Consider the following 18,004-nt stretch of genomic DNA (forward strand, 5'->3'; position numbering starts at 1 on the left):
TGCCAGGCCGGTAAGAAGTTCAAGATGCGATGGAATGGTTGACGAAAAAAATATTAACTGAAAAAAAAGATTGACTGATATTGATTTATTAAAATAGGCCTAGCGACGTCCCTGGTTTAGACTCACATTTTAAGTAGAACATTTTTTGAAATGGCAGGTTTTATGACTTTGTGGCTGTAGTAACTAGTGACGACAATGGAGGAAGGTAGCTACGAAGAACCTGTTGAGACTTTTCCGCTTCTTCTAGGGGATTTAAGAGGTGCTGCCACCTAATGGCCATTGTGATCAACACTTTTCTTCAAGTGGGTGAGGCGGTTTAGTGAGTGTCATTTATTGCTAGAAGGAACCTGAAATATATATAGTAGCTTCTATTAAATGAATGGTAAAAATGTAGGCTTTTTTTGGGCATAAGCAATATAGCACTGATCCACTAAAACTGGAAATGAAACTATTTTTGTGTCATCAGCAGTGATTGTAAACGGATTTGGTCCACCTGTGGTTGTATTGTGTTTTTAAATTGGCCCAAAAAATTACATTGAATTAAAATCACAACAAATGTAAAGTATTTATTAAAAAAAAGAAAAGTTTACAGCCTCTGGCTGGCGAGCTGGAAGCTGGCAGGCCAATTTGAGATTAGAGAAATTCTAAATAATGGCTAAATGGCTTGCCTAGGGCTTATTATAGCTGTCCGCCAGAAATGCAAAATCGGTCTGCTGAGGGCTAATAGCAGTACTCTGAATGGGGGCTACCTGCCAGAGATGCAAATCATGTCTTGAACTGCAAACCACCTGCCCATTGGCGGTACAGATGTATAGCCTTGGGCATAGCACTAGCGGAAAATAGCAAGCAGGGGGATATTATTGGCTATCTGGGAAGGTGCACCTCTGTAATGGCAATTTAGTTTTGATATACCACACCTGTCAAGTGGATTAATTATATTGGCAAAGGAAAAATGCTCACAAACAGGGATGTAAATTTGTGCACAAAAGGTTTTTGTGCGTATGGAAAATGTCTGGGATTTTTATTTCAGCTCATGTTGTTATGTTGTGTTTGTATTTTTGTTCTGTGTATGTGACTTGTTAAGCAAAGGTTCAACATCAGGTTTAACTGAGGTGTTATCAATTTGCTGTAAATAGTTTGAGTACTGCATGACAGAAACTTTTACAAGGCAGTAAGCTACCTGGGCTTCTCCCATGAGAAGTCTTTCCCAGGCCCTCACCCGTGTCCCATAGCACCCAAGGTTTATTTCGACCATCTGTTAATTACCGGTGAGTGCTACCGTAACCGGAGTGCCCACCGTTCCACCATCATTAAAGACTCCTATTCAAACTCCTCTTCCCACCGCCACCACCGGGTCTCATATGACATGCCAGCAGTTTATTACAGCTATTTACATGTTCATTGGAGTTGGATGTTGTTGGGTGACTTGTGTGGCTGAATTCAGGCTCAGGATTCAGAGGTAAGATCTTTATGTTGTTAAGAGAGACTAGAAATAATGGGACGTGTTTAAAAATTATGATACTAGGAAAAATCAACTCCAGCTGAAAAATAAACTTGTTTAACCATGGATCATGAAAATCAAGGTTGTTTTCATCTTATATTTTTCTTTATGCCCCTGGCTGGGACATGGGGTGTGGGTCGTTCTTGAATTGCGGTGGCATTTGCGTCCCTTGTCTTTGCAACCATGGAGATTTTTTTTTAAATGACAAATAGTTACACATCATACATGTTTTTGTTTATATTGAGCTTTTTATCAATGATAAAACATAATGCAAGTCTGTTAAACTACAAAACATTATGTTTATGCATTATTTAAAGTGCTTAGTTTAAGCAAATTGTCTTGTCCCGCTGGTGATATGTAGAGTTGTAGTGACATGTTTTGGGGATTTAGAGACATCTATCTATTATTTTGAATATTAGAAGTATTTAATATATTGTATGTATCAATAAAGACTAAGAAGGCTATTAAAATACAAATGTTTTACTAGTATAACGTGTGTCCCTCAGTTTTGTGTCATTGCTGTTACCACCTTGAAAATCGGTGATTACAAAGATGTACAAGGACACTGAGCATTCTCTCCAGTGGTTTATAATAAGAACCATGACTGATGTCACTTATAAAGCAGCAAAGGGCTTCATTTGACACATTTGTTTGTTTACCCACAAAAAACTGTCTGACAAATACCAATTTATAACTGTGCCTCAGGATTATGGACAAAGAAATAACATACCACATAGCTACAACGTCTTTGGGAAATTAACCTCTAACACATTACATCACTTAAGCCAATGTCACTGACACTATTGTAGCGAGAAAAAAAATATTTTGGGGGTTTATGTATAATGTCTACCAGCTGTCTCTCTCTCTGTTGAATTGAGCCTGGGGATGAGATTAGTTTATTTAGTATCTGTAGCAGTTGTAAAAAATAACCATTGACTACTTTTTTGTATCGCTATATAATCTGTTTTGTTTCCCAAAATGGAGCTTTATCTCGTTCTTATGAGAGTTGAATATCACTGACTGCAATGGGGAGGAGGGGAAAAAAATCTGCCCGTGACATCATAATGTTGTGATACATGGAAAAATGTTGGTTTTGCATAACAATATACCCTTGATGAGGTAAGCCATTTAACTTTAGGTTGAGATGCCCTGTAAGCAGCTCTAGCATGTCTTGTTTTGTGTTTTTGTAGTGGGGTGTTCACATATGATGGCAGGCTTTTGGGCATCAAGGAATCACTCAAAGCTGTGTCTCAGGACATGTGTAGCTATTCTGCTCCTCCTAGTCTTCTTTCATATAGGTAGGTGATAGAAGAGAAGTATAACTGAACTCTAATCCTATACCTTGAATTCCATCTAGATGGCCTTGTTGTTTTGTTATTCTTGCCACTGAACATGTTTACAATATTCTTAGTAGTAAGGTCATTTTGTCATGTTAGATATTGTAACATTGCTGTTGTCATTGTCAATCATGTAAATTATGAATGGAAAATTAAGATGATAATATTATTTCAAGATTATATTTCACTTTGACATGATACTTTTATTGCGAGAAAATGAAAGGGGGCAATCTGCAGTAACTACATACATTTTTGACTTATAAATTAATGATATGTTCAAATTGATTCTTAAAGAATATAACTTAGAAATGCCTCATGAGCTTATCTCAACTGTCATGCCCCATCAGAACCCAAAATATAAGCTTGTTTTACTCCAATGTTGTAAACAAAGTAAATGTAAACAAACAAACAGTGTATAGCCTCAAAACATGGTTAAAACTATAATGTTGATATGTAGCCATGGCTCTACGTAGTACTGTGCATCTCCCATAGCCTGTTTTGGACTTGGGGACTGTGAAGAGACCTCTAGTGGCATGTCTTGTGGTGTATGCATGGGTGTCCGAAGTGTGTGCTATTTGTTTAAACAGACAGCTCGGTGATGTAATGATCAGATTTTACTTTGCATATCATGTACATGCAGCTCAAAGACATGGCAACCAGGAGGAAATATATAAGAGGGATCTTCTAGCATCGACAGGTACCGTGCACTTCCAAAAACAAACCTCCATTATGTTCTGATGTGTATACTAAATAAAATACAAATGATTTGAACTGTTCATCTTAATATTGTTATAAACATGACAAAACAAATGCCATAAGATGTCATGACATCTTGTATCACTGAATGTGAAGTGACATGGCTTATTTGCTATGCATCAGAAACAGCTATGGTAGTTGTTATGACATGACATTTGTTACACACCCACATTTATTTTCTTAAATGTTTTTATTTAACCTTTATTTAACTATTTAAGTCAGTGACATTATGACAATAATATGACACCATAATGATGTACAATTCAAAAATCACCGAAATAGTTGATCTCTGGAACAATTTTAAAACAGTAAAGTTAAAATTTTTGGTCAGACTTTTTTTTAGGGTTCACATATATTGGTTGATTTTTCACTACTATTACATACTTATAAAGTGGTTTACTTTAAAGACATTTGGTCTTGTTTTGCTTCAGAAAACCAATGAACATGCAATAAAGTTTCATCTGTGATACATTTTGGGCATTGCCATATTGGAGTTTCATAAGTAAACTGTATCTACATTAACAATGTTGTTCTTCCTTCCTTCCCAGAAATCCCAGCAGAGTATATTGATCCAACTTCCATCGATCTCACTCCCTTGGTCAATACGTTAATTCATTCAACACAATTAGGTAAGTCACCAAAATGCAATTCATTTTTTAAAGCAGTTGTCTCATCATGATGTAATTTCAACTGTGAACACGCAGCCTACACACCTCAGTAGGAGTCTGGAAGATTCCACCTCAAAGATTTTTACAGCTCCGGTTAACTTAAATAAACCCAAGATTAGTTTATAAAGAGCAGCGTTTCATTAGTGTTTCTTTTACAAGAAGTTACAATATTCCTCACCCTGAAAGTAGTCTATGGGCCAAGATAAACTATATATATAATAATAATATATGCCATTTAGCTGACGCTTTTATCCAAAGCGACTTACAGTCATGTGTGCATACATTCTACGTATGGGTGGTCCCGGGAATCGAACCCACTACCCTGGCGTTACAAGCGCCATGCTCTACCAACTGAGCCACAGAAGGACCACGATGTTTTGTTTTTCTTTAAACAGCAACTTCAAATCAAATCAAAGTGTATTTGTCACTTGCGCCGAATACAACAGGTGTAGGTAGACCTTATGGTGAAATGCTTACTTACAGGCTTTAACCAATAGTGCAAAAAAAGGCATTAGGTGAACAATAGGTAGGTAAAGAAATAAAAACAAACAAATAAAAAGACAGGCTATATAGTCGGGCTGATTGAGGTAGTATGTACATGTAGATATGGTTAAAGTGACTATGCATATATGATGAACAGAGAGTAGCAGTAGCGTAAAACAGGGGTTGGCGGGTGGTGGGACATAATGCAGATAGCCCGGTTAGCCAATGTGTGGGTGGGAGCAGTGGTTGGTCGGCCCAATTGAGGTAGTATGTACATGAGTGCATAGTTATAGTGACTATGCATATATGATAAACTTCAACTAACTTTAGCCACAGCTAGCTAACAATCAATGGGAAACCATGGAATGTTTTTTAAGGGCAGCTGAACTCACTGATTTTTCCTGGGCTTTTCTGCTGCTCATTAAGAAAAATGAAATGTGTGTCTTGTGGGTGTGTTATGTTTGTTATAGTGGGGTCCGAAATTATTGACACCCTTGATAAAGATGAGCAATAATGACTTTATCAAAATAAATAATTCAAACACTTTTTTTCTCAAAAAGGTAGGGAGGGGTCCAAATTATTGATACACCTAAAGATTACTATAAATAAAGTATTCAAAAGTTTTTGGTCCCATATTTCTAGCATGGCTACATCAAGCTTTGTTGGATGCATTTGTAGTTTGTTTTGGTTGTGTTTCAGATTATTTTGTCCCCAATAGAAATGTCTTTTTTTTTACAATAGAATCAATGTTTCTGACTAATATTGATGCAACATAGGCCATTTTCAACCAGAGAAGTTTTTTAGTTCAGCTGCCCTTAAAGACTACTTTCAGGGTGATGAAGCATCTAACATAAAGTTGCAAAATACGGAACTTCCCCTTTAATCTTTATCGATTTGTCTCTCCCACTCTAGGCTCAAGTCAGCTCTTCTCTTTGTTGAGTGTGACCTCACACAGCTCCCTGGCTCTTCACAAGCTCACTCTACTGGTCTATAACAGTAAACAACCACATAATTTATGACTTCAACAACCAGTAACCATTATCCATCTCCCCCACCTGTAGCTCTGGGTTTTATATTGCAAGTGCATGTTGGTTGCTGCAATCTCCTTGCCAGGCATGTTGTGAATGGCTTGCCCTTAGATAGGTAGAACAGCTGTGTGTGTGCGCCCGCGTGCTAAGGTGATGGATTCTAATCTGATTTGTTACACTGACTGTACATAGCTCTTCTTACTGGCCAGCTCTTATGGTCAAAGTTCACTCTTGTAGTTCTTAATAGTAATTGCCTGAAAAATGAAATTACTGTTGTACTCTACAGCAGGCGTTACCAAACTTTTTGATTTGTGACTCACCATAAGGATTGCACTGTGAAAAATCATACATAAAAAAATTATATGAGTTAAACATTGATTACAGTTTTTGACAATTACTTACACATGATTTCTGAAACTATGGCTCATTTTCTCTAGACTCTACACACAAAACCCCAAAACACACACACAACATGCAAAACGTCACACATCTCTTGCAAAACCAAACACGTAATTCAAAACTATTTTAACTCTTCTCAAAATGGTGTTTTTGCATCAAAACACTACACAACAAACCATCAAATGATTAGCTCTTATACACGCCAACTACACACAGATGTGACAAATGTAATACACTACTATATTGTGTCTTTTGGATATTCAGTGGAGTCCATGGCAGTTTGTCATAACACTCACGCGTACATGTATGTGCAGAAATATATACAGTATGTATGCATATTCAGTATATATTTACACTACAAACAGAAATGCAAAGGGGGAAAAATGTATGTCCATTGCTCGTGTTTCTTGGCCCAAGAAAGTCTCTTCTTCTTATTGGTCCTTTTACTAGTGGTGTTCAAGCTCTGATTTCTAAGCGAAGAAATTAGCTATAAGTGTTTTCACACTGGGTGTAGGTAAACAGTAAATAAGTGTGGCATTTTGAATGGCAGTGTTTTCTAAACATTAAAATATGTGTCCAATGTAGAGAACTGTGTTTTGCAAAAAGTGTGTTTTACAATTGCAAACTGAGTGTAAAGCAGATAATGTGCTTACAGTTTTGCAGACTTGGTCTGAAGATTAGGTACATGAATTAATGAGTTCACTGAGTGTGCCTCAAGTACCACTTTCAGTGTGTAAGCGATTGTAAATTTTTTTTTTTTTTTAAATCCCCCTAACTAACCTTACGAAGATTTGCGTACGAGCTTCTGCCCAATTTGTATGGAATTGACTGTATAATAATCAAATTATTTGTAAATGATATAAGATATGTCATCCCGTGACCCATCTAGACACCTTGCCAGAACCTGCTAGTGGGTTCTGACCCATAGTTTGGAAAACACTGCTCTGTATCATCACTGTCAATTTCATTAAAACCTTGTCATGATTCGACATACTGTCGATCAGTATCATGTTTGCCTAATTCACTTAGCACATCATGTCAACCATAGTCTATTGAATAACACAATATTCATCTTTAATTTAATCAAATATAGTAAGTAATGCTAAATGATAGCTGTAGTAGAATGTAGACCTGGGTTTCAAATAATAAAAATTAAGTGAAAGCGTTTGTAGTTTTTTCTACTTTTCTATATGTTTTTAAGCCAGGCAAGTTCAACCAGACAGAGATAAAGTATTTGAATCGATTTTTTAAGTATTTGAACCCCATCGCCTCGGATTAAGCTGATGATATAAAACATATTTAAAAGGGGGAAAAAATCATCCTGTAGCACAAACTTATTACTAACACGTATATAGGTGTAGGATCTTAATTTTAGCCAGTTTGCTACAGCAGGAAAATGTGAATTATTATCTGGATTATAATTAATGTACAAAATATGAAGAACATATGCACACTCATGAAAAACAGAAAGGAAAATGCCGCACACTGCTGGTCATGCTCCCAGGTGATAATTATTTACAATAACGTTTCGACCCTTAGGTCTTCATCAGGCATCCATATCCCAGGTGGGGGTGGAAGGTCCTATATATAGGGGCAGTACTCAGTGACATCACTTCCTGAAACAGGAGGTAAAACATTTATAAAGTAGTTTCACAATATTAACAATCAATGTATCAAAATATATGATCATACATAGGAAATGTGATCAATATTTACAGTAATATACATACACACACAATATTCATTTAGGATTTAAAAAATACACAATTTAGACATTTTGAAACTATAAAAACGGTTTCAAGTCAAACTCCTTGTTATTAAGGCCAAAAGGAGAACGTGTGTTGAGCCTGTGGATCCACAAAGATTCCCTTTGAAGAAGTGTCCTCTCAATGTCCCCTCCCAAGCGGGGCATCTTTGGGCTCCCGGGTGGTGCAGCGGTCTAAGGCACTGAGGGACTACAGTCCCTGGTTCAAATCCAGGCTGCATCACATCTGGCTGTATCACATCCGCCATCGTGGTGCACATTTGGCCCAGCGTCGTCCAATTGTTAAATAAAAAAATCTTGACCATTTCTATTCCAATGTCTATTAGAGAACGAATAGGATGTCCAGCTTGTACAAAATGAGCAGCAACTGGATTTTTGTCTGTATATTGCTGCGGTGCTCACTGATTCGTGTCTTAAAGCTTCTATGTATTTTCCCTATGTAAGACAGACGTCAAGGATATTTCAACATGCAAATAACATTGGTGGACATGCAAGTAATCAGGCCCTTGATCTTAAATCTTTGTATTGTGCGGGGGTGGGTAAATTACTTGCATTTTACCCTCCTTCAAAGGGAATCTTTCTGGATCATATTCCCTGTGTATGATCATATATTTTGATACATTGAATGTTAATATTGTGAAACTATGTTATACATGTTTTACCTCCTGTTTCAGGAGGTGATATCACTGAGTACTGCCCCGATATATATAGGACCTTCCACCCCCACCTGGGATATGGATCCCTGAGGAAGATCTAACAGTCCAAACGTTGTAAATAAATATCACCTGGGAGCATAAAGCAGCAGTGTGCAGCATTTTTCTTTCTGTTTTCAATTATAATTCATGGACATTTTTGTTGGGGTTGATACATTTTTTATAAGGGGAAATCAAGTCTGAAATTTCAATGTGGAAATTAGAAACTTCAGAAGCCTTTTTAAACCTCAAATGTTCTCCTGCAACAGGGTGATAAAAGTAAGATCCTACATCTGTAAGTACTGTCTGCTAAAGATAGCATGTTGGTACAGTATTTAATCAGTAAAATCAAATTTAATGGACACAACTGTTTCTCAAAGGGTTTCTTTTTCATTTCTTATTAGTTTGTTTTGTAGTTTCTAATTTCAGAAGTATCGCGGACAACATGTTTCCAAGAAGGTATTGCTATTGTGTAACAAACGAGACAAACGACTTAACAGGTGAGACACAGGATCTGTTTCTTTCGTTATGAAATGTCTTATATTGCCATGTATAAAACCTGCCTTAACCCCTAATTAATTTTTAGGGGCATGAAAATGTTGCTCAATTAGTATCAAGGGACCTAACGTGCGCCAGAAAAACATTCCCCGCACCAATACGCCACCCCCACCAGCCTGTACTGTTGACACAAGGCAGGATGGGGCCATAGACTCATGCTGCTTACGCCAAATCCTGTGCCATCATGACACAGGAATCGGGATTCGTCTGACCAGAGAATGTTTTTCCACTCCTCAAATGTCCAGTGTTGATGATCGCGTGCCCACTGGAGCCACTTCTTCTTGATTTTAGTTGATAGCCCATCTGTGACAAGGACCAACGAGTTGTGCATTCCAAGATGCTGTTCTGCACACTACTGCTATCTGTTTGTGACCCTGTTTGTGACTCTCATCAATAAGCTGTTTTCGTCCACAGGACTGTTTTTTGTTTTTCACACCATTCTCGGTAAACCCTAGACACTGTCGTGCGTAAACAAAAGATAAACAAAAGATATAGTTACCACACCGTAATCATACAACTCATCCAGAACGCCGCAGCCCGTCTGGTGTTCAACCTTCCCAAGTTCTCTCACGTCACCCCGCTCCTCCGCTCTCTCCACTGGCTTCCAGTTGAAGCTTGCATCCGCTACAAGACCATTGGTGCTTGCCTACGGAGCTGTGAGGGGAACGGCACCTCAGTACCTCCAGGCTCTGATCAGGCCCTACACCCAAACAAGGGCACTGCGTTCATCCACCTCTGGCCTGCTCGCCTCCCTACCACTGAGGAAGTACAGTTCCCGCTCAGCCCAGTCAAAACTGTTCGCTGCTCTGGCCCCCAATGGTGGAACAAACTCCCCACGACGCCAGGACAGCGGAGTCAATCACCACCTTCCGGAGACACCTGAAACCCCACCTCTTTAAGGAATACCTAGAATAGGATAAAGTAATCCTTCTCACCCCCCTTAAAAGATTTAGATGCACTATTGTAAAGTGGCTGTTCCACTGGATGTCATAAGGTGAATGCACCAAGTCGCTCTGGATAAGAGTGTCTGCTAAATGACTTAAATGTAAATGTAAATGTGTTGTTGTCCTTCTGTAGCTCAGTTGGTAGAGCATGGCGCTTGTAACGCCAGGATAGTGGGTTCGATCCCCGGGACCACCCATACGTAGAATGTATGCACACATGACTCTAAGTCACTTTGGATAAAAGCGTCTGCTAAATGGCATATATTATTATTATTATTATATGGCAGGCGAAAACCCGAGGAAAATCCAACCAGAAAGTACTATTATCTTGAAAGGCTGTTTTTCCATTGAAAGCCTATCCACCATACAAAGACTTCGAACCCAGTTCACAATCTCTATGGCTTCCTCAATATGTGAGCAGTTTTTAGGCATTGTTTCAGGCTTTTACTCTGAAAAATGAGGGAGATACACCGTTTTCAATGAGAGGACAGTGGACATTTCCAGACATGGACCAAGCACGCGATCGGGAGTGCGCATTTCTTGTTTACCTTTTCCATTGACGAAGCTTTTGTCCGGTTGAAATATTATTTATTATTTATGACAAAAACAAACTGAGGATTGATTTTAAACATCGTTTGACATGTTTCTACTATCTTTTATTGTACTTTTTAAAACTTCTTCTTGGTGTTGAGAGCGCTCATTGTGCCTTTGGATTTCTGAACTAAACGTACCAACAAAACGGAGGTATTTGACATAAAGATGAACTTTATCGAACAAAATGAACATTTGTTGTCGAACATGGAGACCTGTGATTGCCATCTGATGAAGATCATCAAAGGTTAGTGATTAATTTAATCGCTATTTCTGACTTTTGTGAGCCCTAGCCTTGGCTGGAAAATGGCTGTATGGTTTTCTGTGACTAGGTGCTGACCTAACATAATCGTTTGGTGAGCTTTCGCCGTAAAGCCTGTTTGAAATCGGAAACTGTGGCTGGATTTACAAAAAAATGCATATTTAAAATGGTGTAAAATACTTGTATGTTTGAGGAACTTTAATTATGAGATTTCTGTTGTTTTGAATTTGGCGCCCTGCAATTTCACTGGCTGTTGTCGAGGTGGGACGCTTGCAGAGAGATGAATAACCTCTTGAAACTCTGGGGGCAGTATTTCATTTTTGGATGAAAAACGTTCCCGTTTTAAACAAGATATTTCGTCACGAAAAGATGCTTGACTATGCATATAATTGACAGCTTTGGAAAGAAAACACTCTGACGTTTCCAAAACTGCAAAGATATTGTCTGTGAGTGTGACAGAACGAATGCTACAGGCGAAACCAAGATGAAACTTCAAACAGGAAGTGAGCCAGATTTTTGAGGCGCTGTGTTCCAATGTCTCCTTATATGGCTGTGAATGCGCCGGGAACGAGCCTACACTTTCTGTCATTTCCCCAAGGTGTCTGCAGCATTGTGACGTAATTGTAGGCATATCATTGAAAGATTGACCATAAGAGACTACATTTACCAGGTGTCCGCCTGGTGTCCTCCGTCGAAATTGGTGCGTAATCTCCAGCTGCATGTATGTTTCCATGTGATTCAGAGGAGAAACCAAACTTCCACGAATGATATATCATCAAATAGATATGTGAAAAACACCTTGAGGATTGATTCTAAACAACGTTTACCATGTTTCTGTCGATATTATGGAGTTAATTTTGAAAAAATGTTGGCGTTTTGATGACTGAATTTTCGGGGGGTTTTCTTAGCCAAACGTAATGAACAAAACGGAGCGATTTCTCCTACACAAATAATATTTTGGGAAAAACTGAACATTTGCTATCTAACTGAGAGTCTCCTCATTGAAAACATCCAAAGTTCTTCAAAGGTAAATGATTTTATTTGAATGCTTTTCTTGTTTTTGTGAAAATGTTGCCTGCTGAATGCTAGGCTTAATGCTATGCTAGCTATCAATACTCTTACACAAATGCTTGTTTTGCTATGGTTGAAAAGCATATTTTGAAAATCTGAGATGACAGTGTTGTTAACAAAAGGCTAAGCTTGAGAGCCAATATATTTATTTAATTTCATTTGCGATTTTCATGAATAGTTAACGTTGCGTTATGGTAATGAGTTTGAGGCTATAATTACGATCCCAGATACGGGATTGCTTTAATTGTTTTAATCAATGTTAATGATCAATCATACCTGTATAGGCTATCTGGGTATTTGTCACGCCCTGACCTTAGAGATCCTTTATTCTCTAGTTTTGGTTAGGTTGGGCTATGACTAGGGTGGGCATTCTAGTTTTGTTATTTCTATATTGGCCTGGTATTGTTCCCAATCAGAGGCAGCTGTCTATCGTTGGCTCTGATTGGGGATCATATTTAGGCAGCCTTCACGTTTAGTTTGTTCTGTATTGTTTTGGTGAGTTTCATTAATTAAACATGTGGAACTCTACGCACGCTGCGCCTTGGTCCGATTCTTACAACAACGTTTGTGACAGTATTAAACTTTGCATAACTTGAAGCATTGCTGTAACTAGGTTAATGTGGAAAAGGTTCAACTGTCACATTGGTGGAAACAAATACATTTGGATCTTATCCAAATGATCCAGCTTAAAAGGGTCAGAAGGCAATTGAACTACCTTGTTGAATTGAATGTGACAACAATATCAAATCAGTTGAGATTGTCTGGATATCATAAGTGTAACCAGTAGTTCAAATGTGAGTATACCTTCACCACCAGGGTCACTTATCCCTGAGGGCTGAAGCCACATATAATCACTTGTTACAAATGTGAGAAAACTTTGGGCCTCAATGGCATTATAATTATTTTTTTTACTTGTACCAGGGGTCACTAATTGAAAATGGGAGTGACAAGGAGGTGGAACTTCTGTCGCCCAAAGGTCACTGATCCCAGAAAGCTGAGGTCAAACGGGATTCCCGCATGGCGTGGGATTTCACCTTAAACAAAGGAAAAATGTCTGCTCTTCCTTTGTTAACTTAGCATCTAGTGCAACCTAGCCCCACTTGTACCAGAATCTCTTCCAAGCAAAGGGGTCCCCCTTCGACAAGGGAATGGGTTTACTCGTGACGTCTCACTTTCAAACCCTTTTGGAGTTATTTTTCGCGATGTAAGATAGAAATATACTGTTTTCTACCAATCTACGCAAGACATAATTAGTTGCTTCGGACAAGCTAACATATTTACTCAAATTCAAGCTGGCCCATATGTCCTCGCTCAAGAAATTAATGATGAACGAGTCTCCCCGCTCCTGAAAAGCGAGAGACAGAAATAGTACTACGTTTGGCCCAACTAGTCTATTCCTCCGAATACCTACATTGGCTGGCTCATACAGTATGACAGTATGACACAGACTATGTCGGAGAAACAACACCGGAGGCAACCTCTACCCAACAACAACGATTCCTGCCTACAGCTCTAATGGTGTATAATGTAATCTGGGTGTATGACCTCAATTTCATGTCCGCTGAATTCAACATGAAGGCCTCATTCCATCTTAGATTCCTCGCACGGGGCACCAATATGTCGTGACGTGACTATCATTAATGTGATGACTGCTATTTATCGAATAATTACCTACTACGTTTAATTATTACTTGATTAAATGAGTCGTGTAACAATTAACTCATTAGGAATTTGGGGCACTACGGGAATAGTTATTTAACGAGTTACTATCGCCCGACTTAAACTCTAAAGATATTTATAATATCTCTTACATTAGTAACAGTCAATTATTAATTATTACCTCAATCACATTCTTAATGTCGTTGACATCGTAAATCTGCAGGAACCCTAATTTAAGTGATGAATCAGCGATACACAAATTGGCTTAATTATTTATTAATTATTTATTTACTAACTAACTAAATAATCACACAGAAAAATATAAACAAACAAACACAAACACACACAGACACAGTAAAGGTTATTGATTACTAACATAATGTAATGAAAACAGTCCCTAGTGGACTAACCCGATATGACAGCTTCTAACACAATGGAAAGGGGAGGGATATGTAAGGAGAGGGAGAGTCAAGAGTCAACTTCTTGTACATACATTTGGAAACTACGCTCACCATAGTCAGAATATTTAGCACCCTAACAATTGCTCATTCAGATTAGGAATGAACATATTTACACGTCGATGTCTCACTCTGTCGTCACTCTGTTGAAACCACTCAATCCGTCTATGGCGAGTAGTTCGATGTGAGTCTCTGGTTGTCCACCAGAGGTCACAATGTCCTTAGTTGTATGCTTCTTTGTTTTGGAGTGTTCATTAGAATGAATACATCAGAGGTGTACCACATGGTGGTGAGAGGGATCTGTTCTTCCCTCCCATCTTTGGTCAATTGTTCTAGACTACTTTACATACAGAGCTGCAGACGGTGCATGTTTTGGTCTAGTCTTCACCTTCTACACTTGTCGAGAGTTTCAGAGGGTCTTACCATTTTCTGGTCTTCAACGTGTGGACCACGTCCTCACGTTCTCTGGTTTGCATTTAAATTCTCAGCGAGTCCTTTTAAGCACTCTGGCATTGGAGGGCATTCCGCCGTGTTGACACAATGTCTGTGCTCACGTGGGCGTGGTTACTGACTGGGCCTAGGTTTATATGAACAGCCATTATCTCATTTAGGTTAAAATCACATTTCTATATTCACAAAATTATTCTTATACTTAATCATTTATTTTATAGAACATTTAGATGCAATCCTGAACTAACTCTGAAAGTGTACACATCCTAGTTATCTTGTTATACCATCCTTAATGACATCACAAAATAATCAATGATATGGCATGATTACTGTTTGGATCCCCACCAACCATTCCAAATGTTTGGATTTCAAAACTAATGTTATTTTATCCAATCTTAGAGTTCTTAGGCAAGAGACTCTCTCTACACACAGCACATTCCTTTGTTTAATACTGCAGGGCAAAAGAGACAGAGTTTATGACCGGTGTTAAGTCATAAAACCAGCCCAACTCTGGCTATCTGTCAGGTCTGGCTATCTGTCAGCCCTGTGCTGAGCTGATCTGGCGCCTTTGATCCTCACCAAGGAGAGAGAGAGAGTCATGACAAAACCAAGATTCAACTCTTAGGCCTGAATGCCAACCGTGACACGCCTGGAGGAAATCTGGCACCATCCCTATGGTGGTCCTTCTGTAGCTCAGTTGGTAGAGCATGGCGCTTGTAACGCCAGGGTAGTGGGTTCGATCCCCGGGACCACCCATACATGACTGTAAGTCGCTTTGGATAAAAGCGTCCGCTAAATGGCATATATGATATGATATGATATATGTGAAGCATGGTGGTGGCAGCATCGTGCTGTGGGGGTGTTTTTCAGCAGCAGGGACTGGGAGACCAGTCAGGATCGGGGCAAAGATGAATGAAGCAAACTATAGAGAGATCCTTGATGATAACATGCTGCAGAGTGCTCAGCACCTTAGACTGGGTCAAAGGTTCACCTTCCTACAGGACAATGACCCTGAGCACACAACCAAGACAACGCAGGAGTGGCTTCGGGACATGTCTCTGAAAAGTCAACTGGTCTGAATACTGTTCGAAGACACTGTTTGCATCAAATACCCGACTCCTTGAAAGTCGTGTATTGATTATATATATGATGTGTGATGAATGGTGATCACTGAAATCAACAGATGCAGTGTTGCTCATTGGATTACCCCATATCATGGAATAGGCTATGTGAAATTTTAAAGACAAAAAGAGAGATTGTAATTATATTATTTTATTTCGATATCCATCCACAAAAAAATTGGATATCTATCTGGTTGTAAGAAAGGGAGGAGGATATTTTCGTATCTAAAATGTGGGTGAACCTTTGCTTTAGTATACATTTCTCGAGTTCGTTATGTGTGTTGTTTCGCACACGGGACTCGAATCTGGATGGACTCGTGCCTTGTAAAAAACGTATAGCCTATTGCGCAATATATTCCAACATTCAAACAAAATACACCAGCGACATCATTTAGGTGATAAAGGTTCTGAGCACAGTGTTTCTGATCAGATCGACAATTGCCTTCTATTTATTTGTGTGGCTACGATGCCATCTTTAGAGCACAGCATTTTCTGTTTGGTTTCCAGAGCATTGAAAGAGAAAAATTAAATAAACTACTACTGAGGTCTAGTAGTAAAAGGCGTGTTGTGTTGGTGATGTACTAAAGTGTGATGTATGATATTTTGAAAACTGCTGGTGTGTTGTGTTTATGAGGAGCCCCCTCTAGCATGTATTGTTCTATGTTTCCTCCTTGCTTGGCAGATATCTCAGAAAAAATACAAACTGTGAACCCGCGAATCACAGAAAATATATCTCAATCAATTTGACTTCTATATAACGTCTTTATCTAATGCTGCAGTGAGTGGGGGGCTGTATAACCCTAACTCTAACTCATTCTCCCTGAGTTAGAGAGGTGCACACTTTGACAGACAATCCAACAACAAGTCAGAGGGGTTTAGGAACATAGACACATTTTCAAAATGTGCCATTATTTTGAAAATGTTGGAGACTTTTTCAAATTGTATTTAACCTTTATTTAACTAGGCAAGTCAGGTAATAACACATTCTTATATACAATGACAGCCTAGTTACAGTCCAAACTTTTACCATTCAAGTCTATGGCCATTGAAATGCATTTGGTGTAGTTGTTTAGTAGTATATATATTTATTTTTTTGCAACCTGAAAACAGTCAGCTTGCATGTTTTAAAGTTGTTTTAGTGTTGGTAGCTTTTACAGTTTTGGCACTAGAGGTTCCAGTGGAATGACAATATTAAGTATGGACAGTTTCTAAAGATGTTCTTTGCTTTGCTTTAATACCATCATTGTTGAGGCAACAATACCAGTAGATAAACAAACAAATAAAACATGTCAAGATTATCTTTGTGTTTTCTTTTTGTCTCCCATCAGACTTCACTGCCATATTGTTGGATGTTATGGGAAATTCCACAAGCTATCTACAAGAGCTATTCAAATCTAGCTCCATATTATCAGGTAAGGATTGAGAGAAGATTTTACTGTCTTTGGATCAAAAAAAATTGCTATATAAAAACTCAAGGTTACTTTCGTAACCCCAGTTCTCTAACAATGAGTGAGATGTATAACAATGGTATTTTTTATTAAACCTTAATTTAACTAGGCAAGCCAGAACAGATTATTATTTACAATGACGGCCTACCCCGGACGACACTTGCCCAATTGTTCGTGATACAGTTGTGATACAGCCTGGAATTGAACCAGGGTCTGTAGTGATGCCTCTTGCACTGAGATCCAGTGCCTTAGACTGCTGCGCCACTGGGGAGCTGGAAGTGGATCACTAACAGGAAGGACCAATCACGCAAGGTCTGCCTGAGACAGACAGGTAGAGTGGCAAATGAAGTGACCCACTTCCTCTTTACAAGAGCCAGTCGTCCCACCCTCTGGTAATTCTTGTTGTTTTCTATTTGAATTTATTAAGGATTTTGTTTTCTTATCTATTTGAGTTCAACCACAATATTTGTTGGATTATTTATTCTCTCTTTTCTGGTGGATTAAACTGAAATTGCAACCAATCACGGCCGGTTGTGATACAGCCAACCGAACTAAGAAATACATTTGACGATGTATACATTTCCCCCTACCCTCCTTCTAGTCAAGCTTCACCTGCTTATTTTTTTGTTGTTGCATGTTTTGAATGTTATTTTGGCATTAATACGTGTCACATATCAGTTTTCAAACAATTAAAACATTTTTTGTTAATAAAGCTGCATAGAAACATGGTCTCTTTTTTGTCAGCTCCAAAATGCAGCTTTCTAGCTCATTGCTTTCTGTGGTGGTGGGGCAGCCAGCGGAAAATACAAGCGT

At 38.6% G+C, this 18,004-nt stretch overlaps 1 protein-coding gene across 1 annotated transcript in view; it reads left to right on the top strand.

Annotated features, from left to right (window-relative positions):
• The first annotated feature begins 1,246 nt into the window (after positions 1 to 1,246).
• LOC118357985 (HERV-H LTR-associating protein 1) overlaps positions 1,247 to 18,004 on the top strand; it is a 60,177-nt gene continuing 43,419 nt past the window's right edge. The window contains exons 1-7 of the mRNA XM_035735295.2: positions 1,247 to 1,459; positions 2,692 to 2,799; positions 3,479 to 3,535; positions 4,143 to 4,223; positions 5,658 to 5,741; positions 9,046 to 9,129; positions 17,072 to 17,155. Of these exons, the coding sequence (XP_035591188.1) occupies positions 2,706 to 2,799; positions 3,479 to 3,535; positions 4,143 to 4,223; positions 5,658 to 5,741; positions 9,046 to 9,129; positions 17,072 to 17,155 (484 nt within the window). The 5' untranslated portion in view covers positions 1,247 to 1,459; positions 2,692 to 2,705. The remainder of the gene's footprint in view (positions 1,460 to 2,691; positions 2,800 to 3,478; positions 3,536 to 4,142; positions 4,224 to 5,657; positions 5,742 to 9,045; positions 9,130 to 17,071; positions 17,156 to 18,004) is intronic.

This window comes from Oncorhynchus keta, chromosome 25 (assembly GCF_023373465.1).
Source record: "Oncorhynchus keta strain PuntledgeMale-10-30-2019 chromosome 25, Oket_V2, whole genome shotgun sequence".
NCBI classification, from domain to species: Eukaryota; Metazoa; Chordata; class Actinopteri; order Salmoniformes; family Salmonidae; genus Oncorhynchus; species Oncorhynchus keta.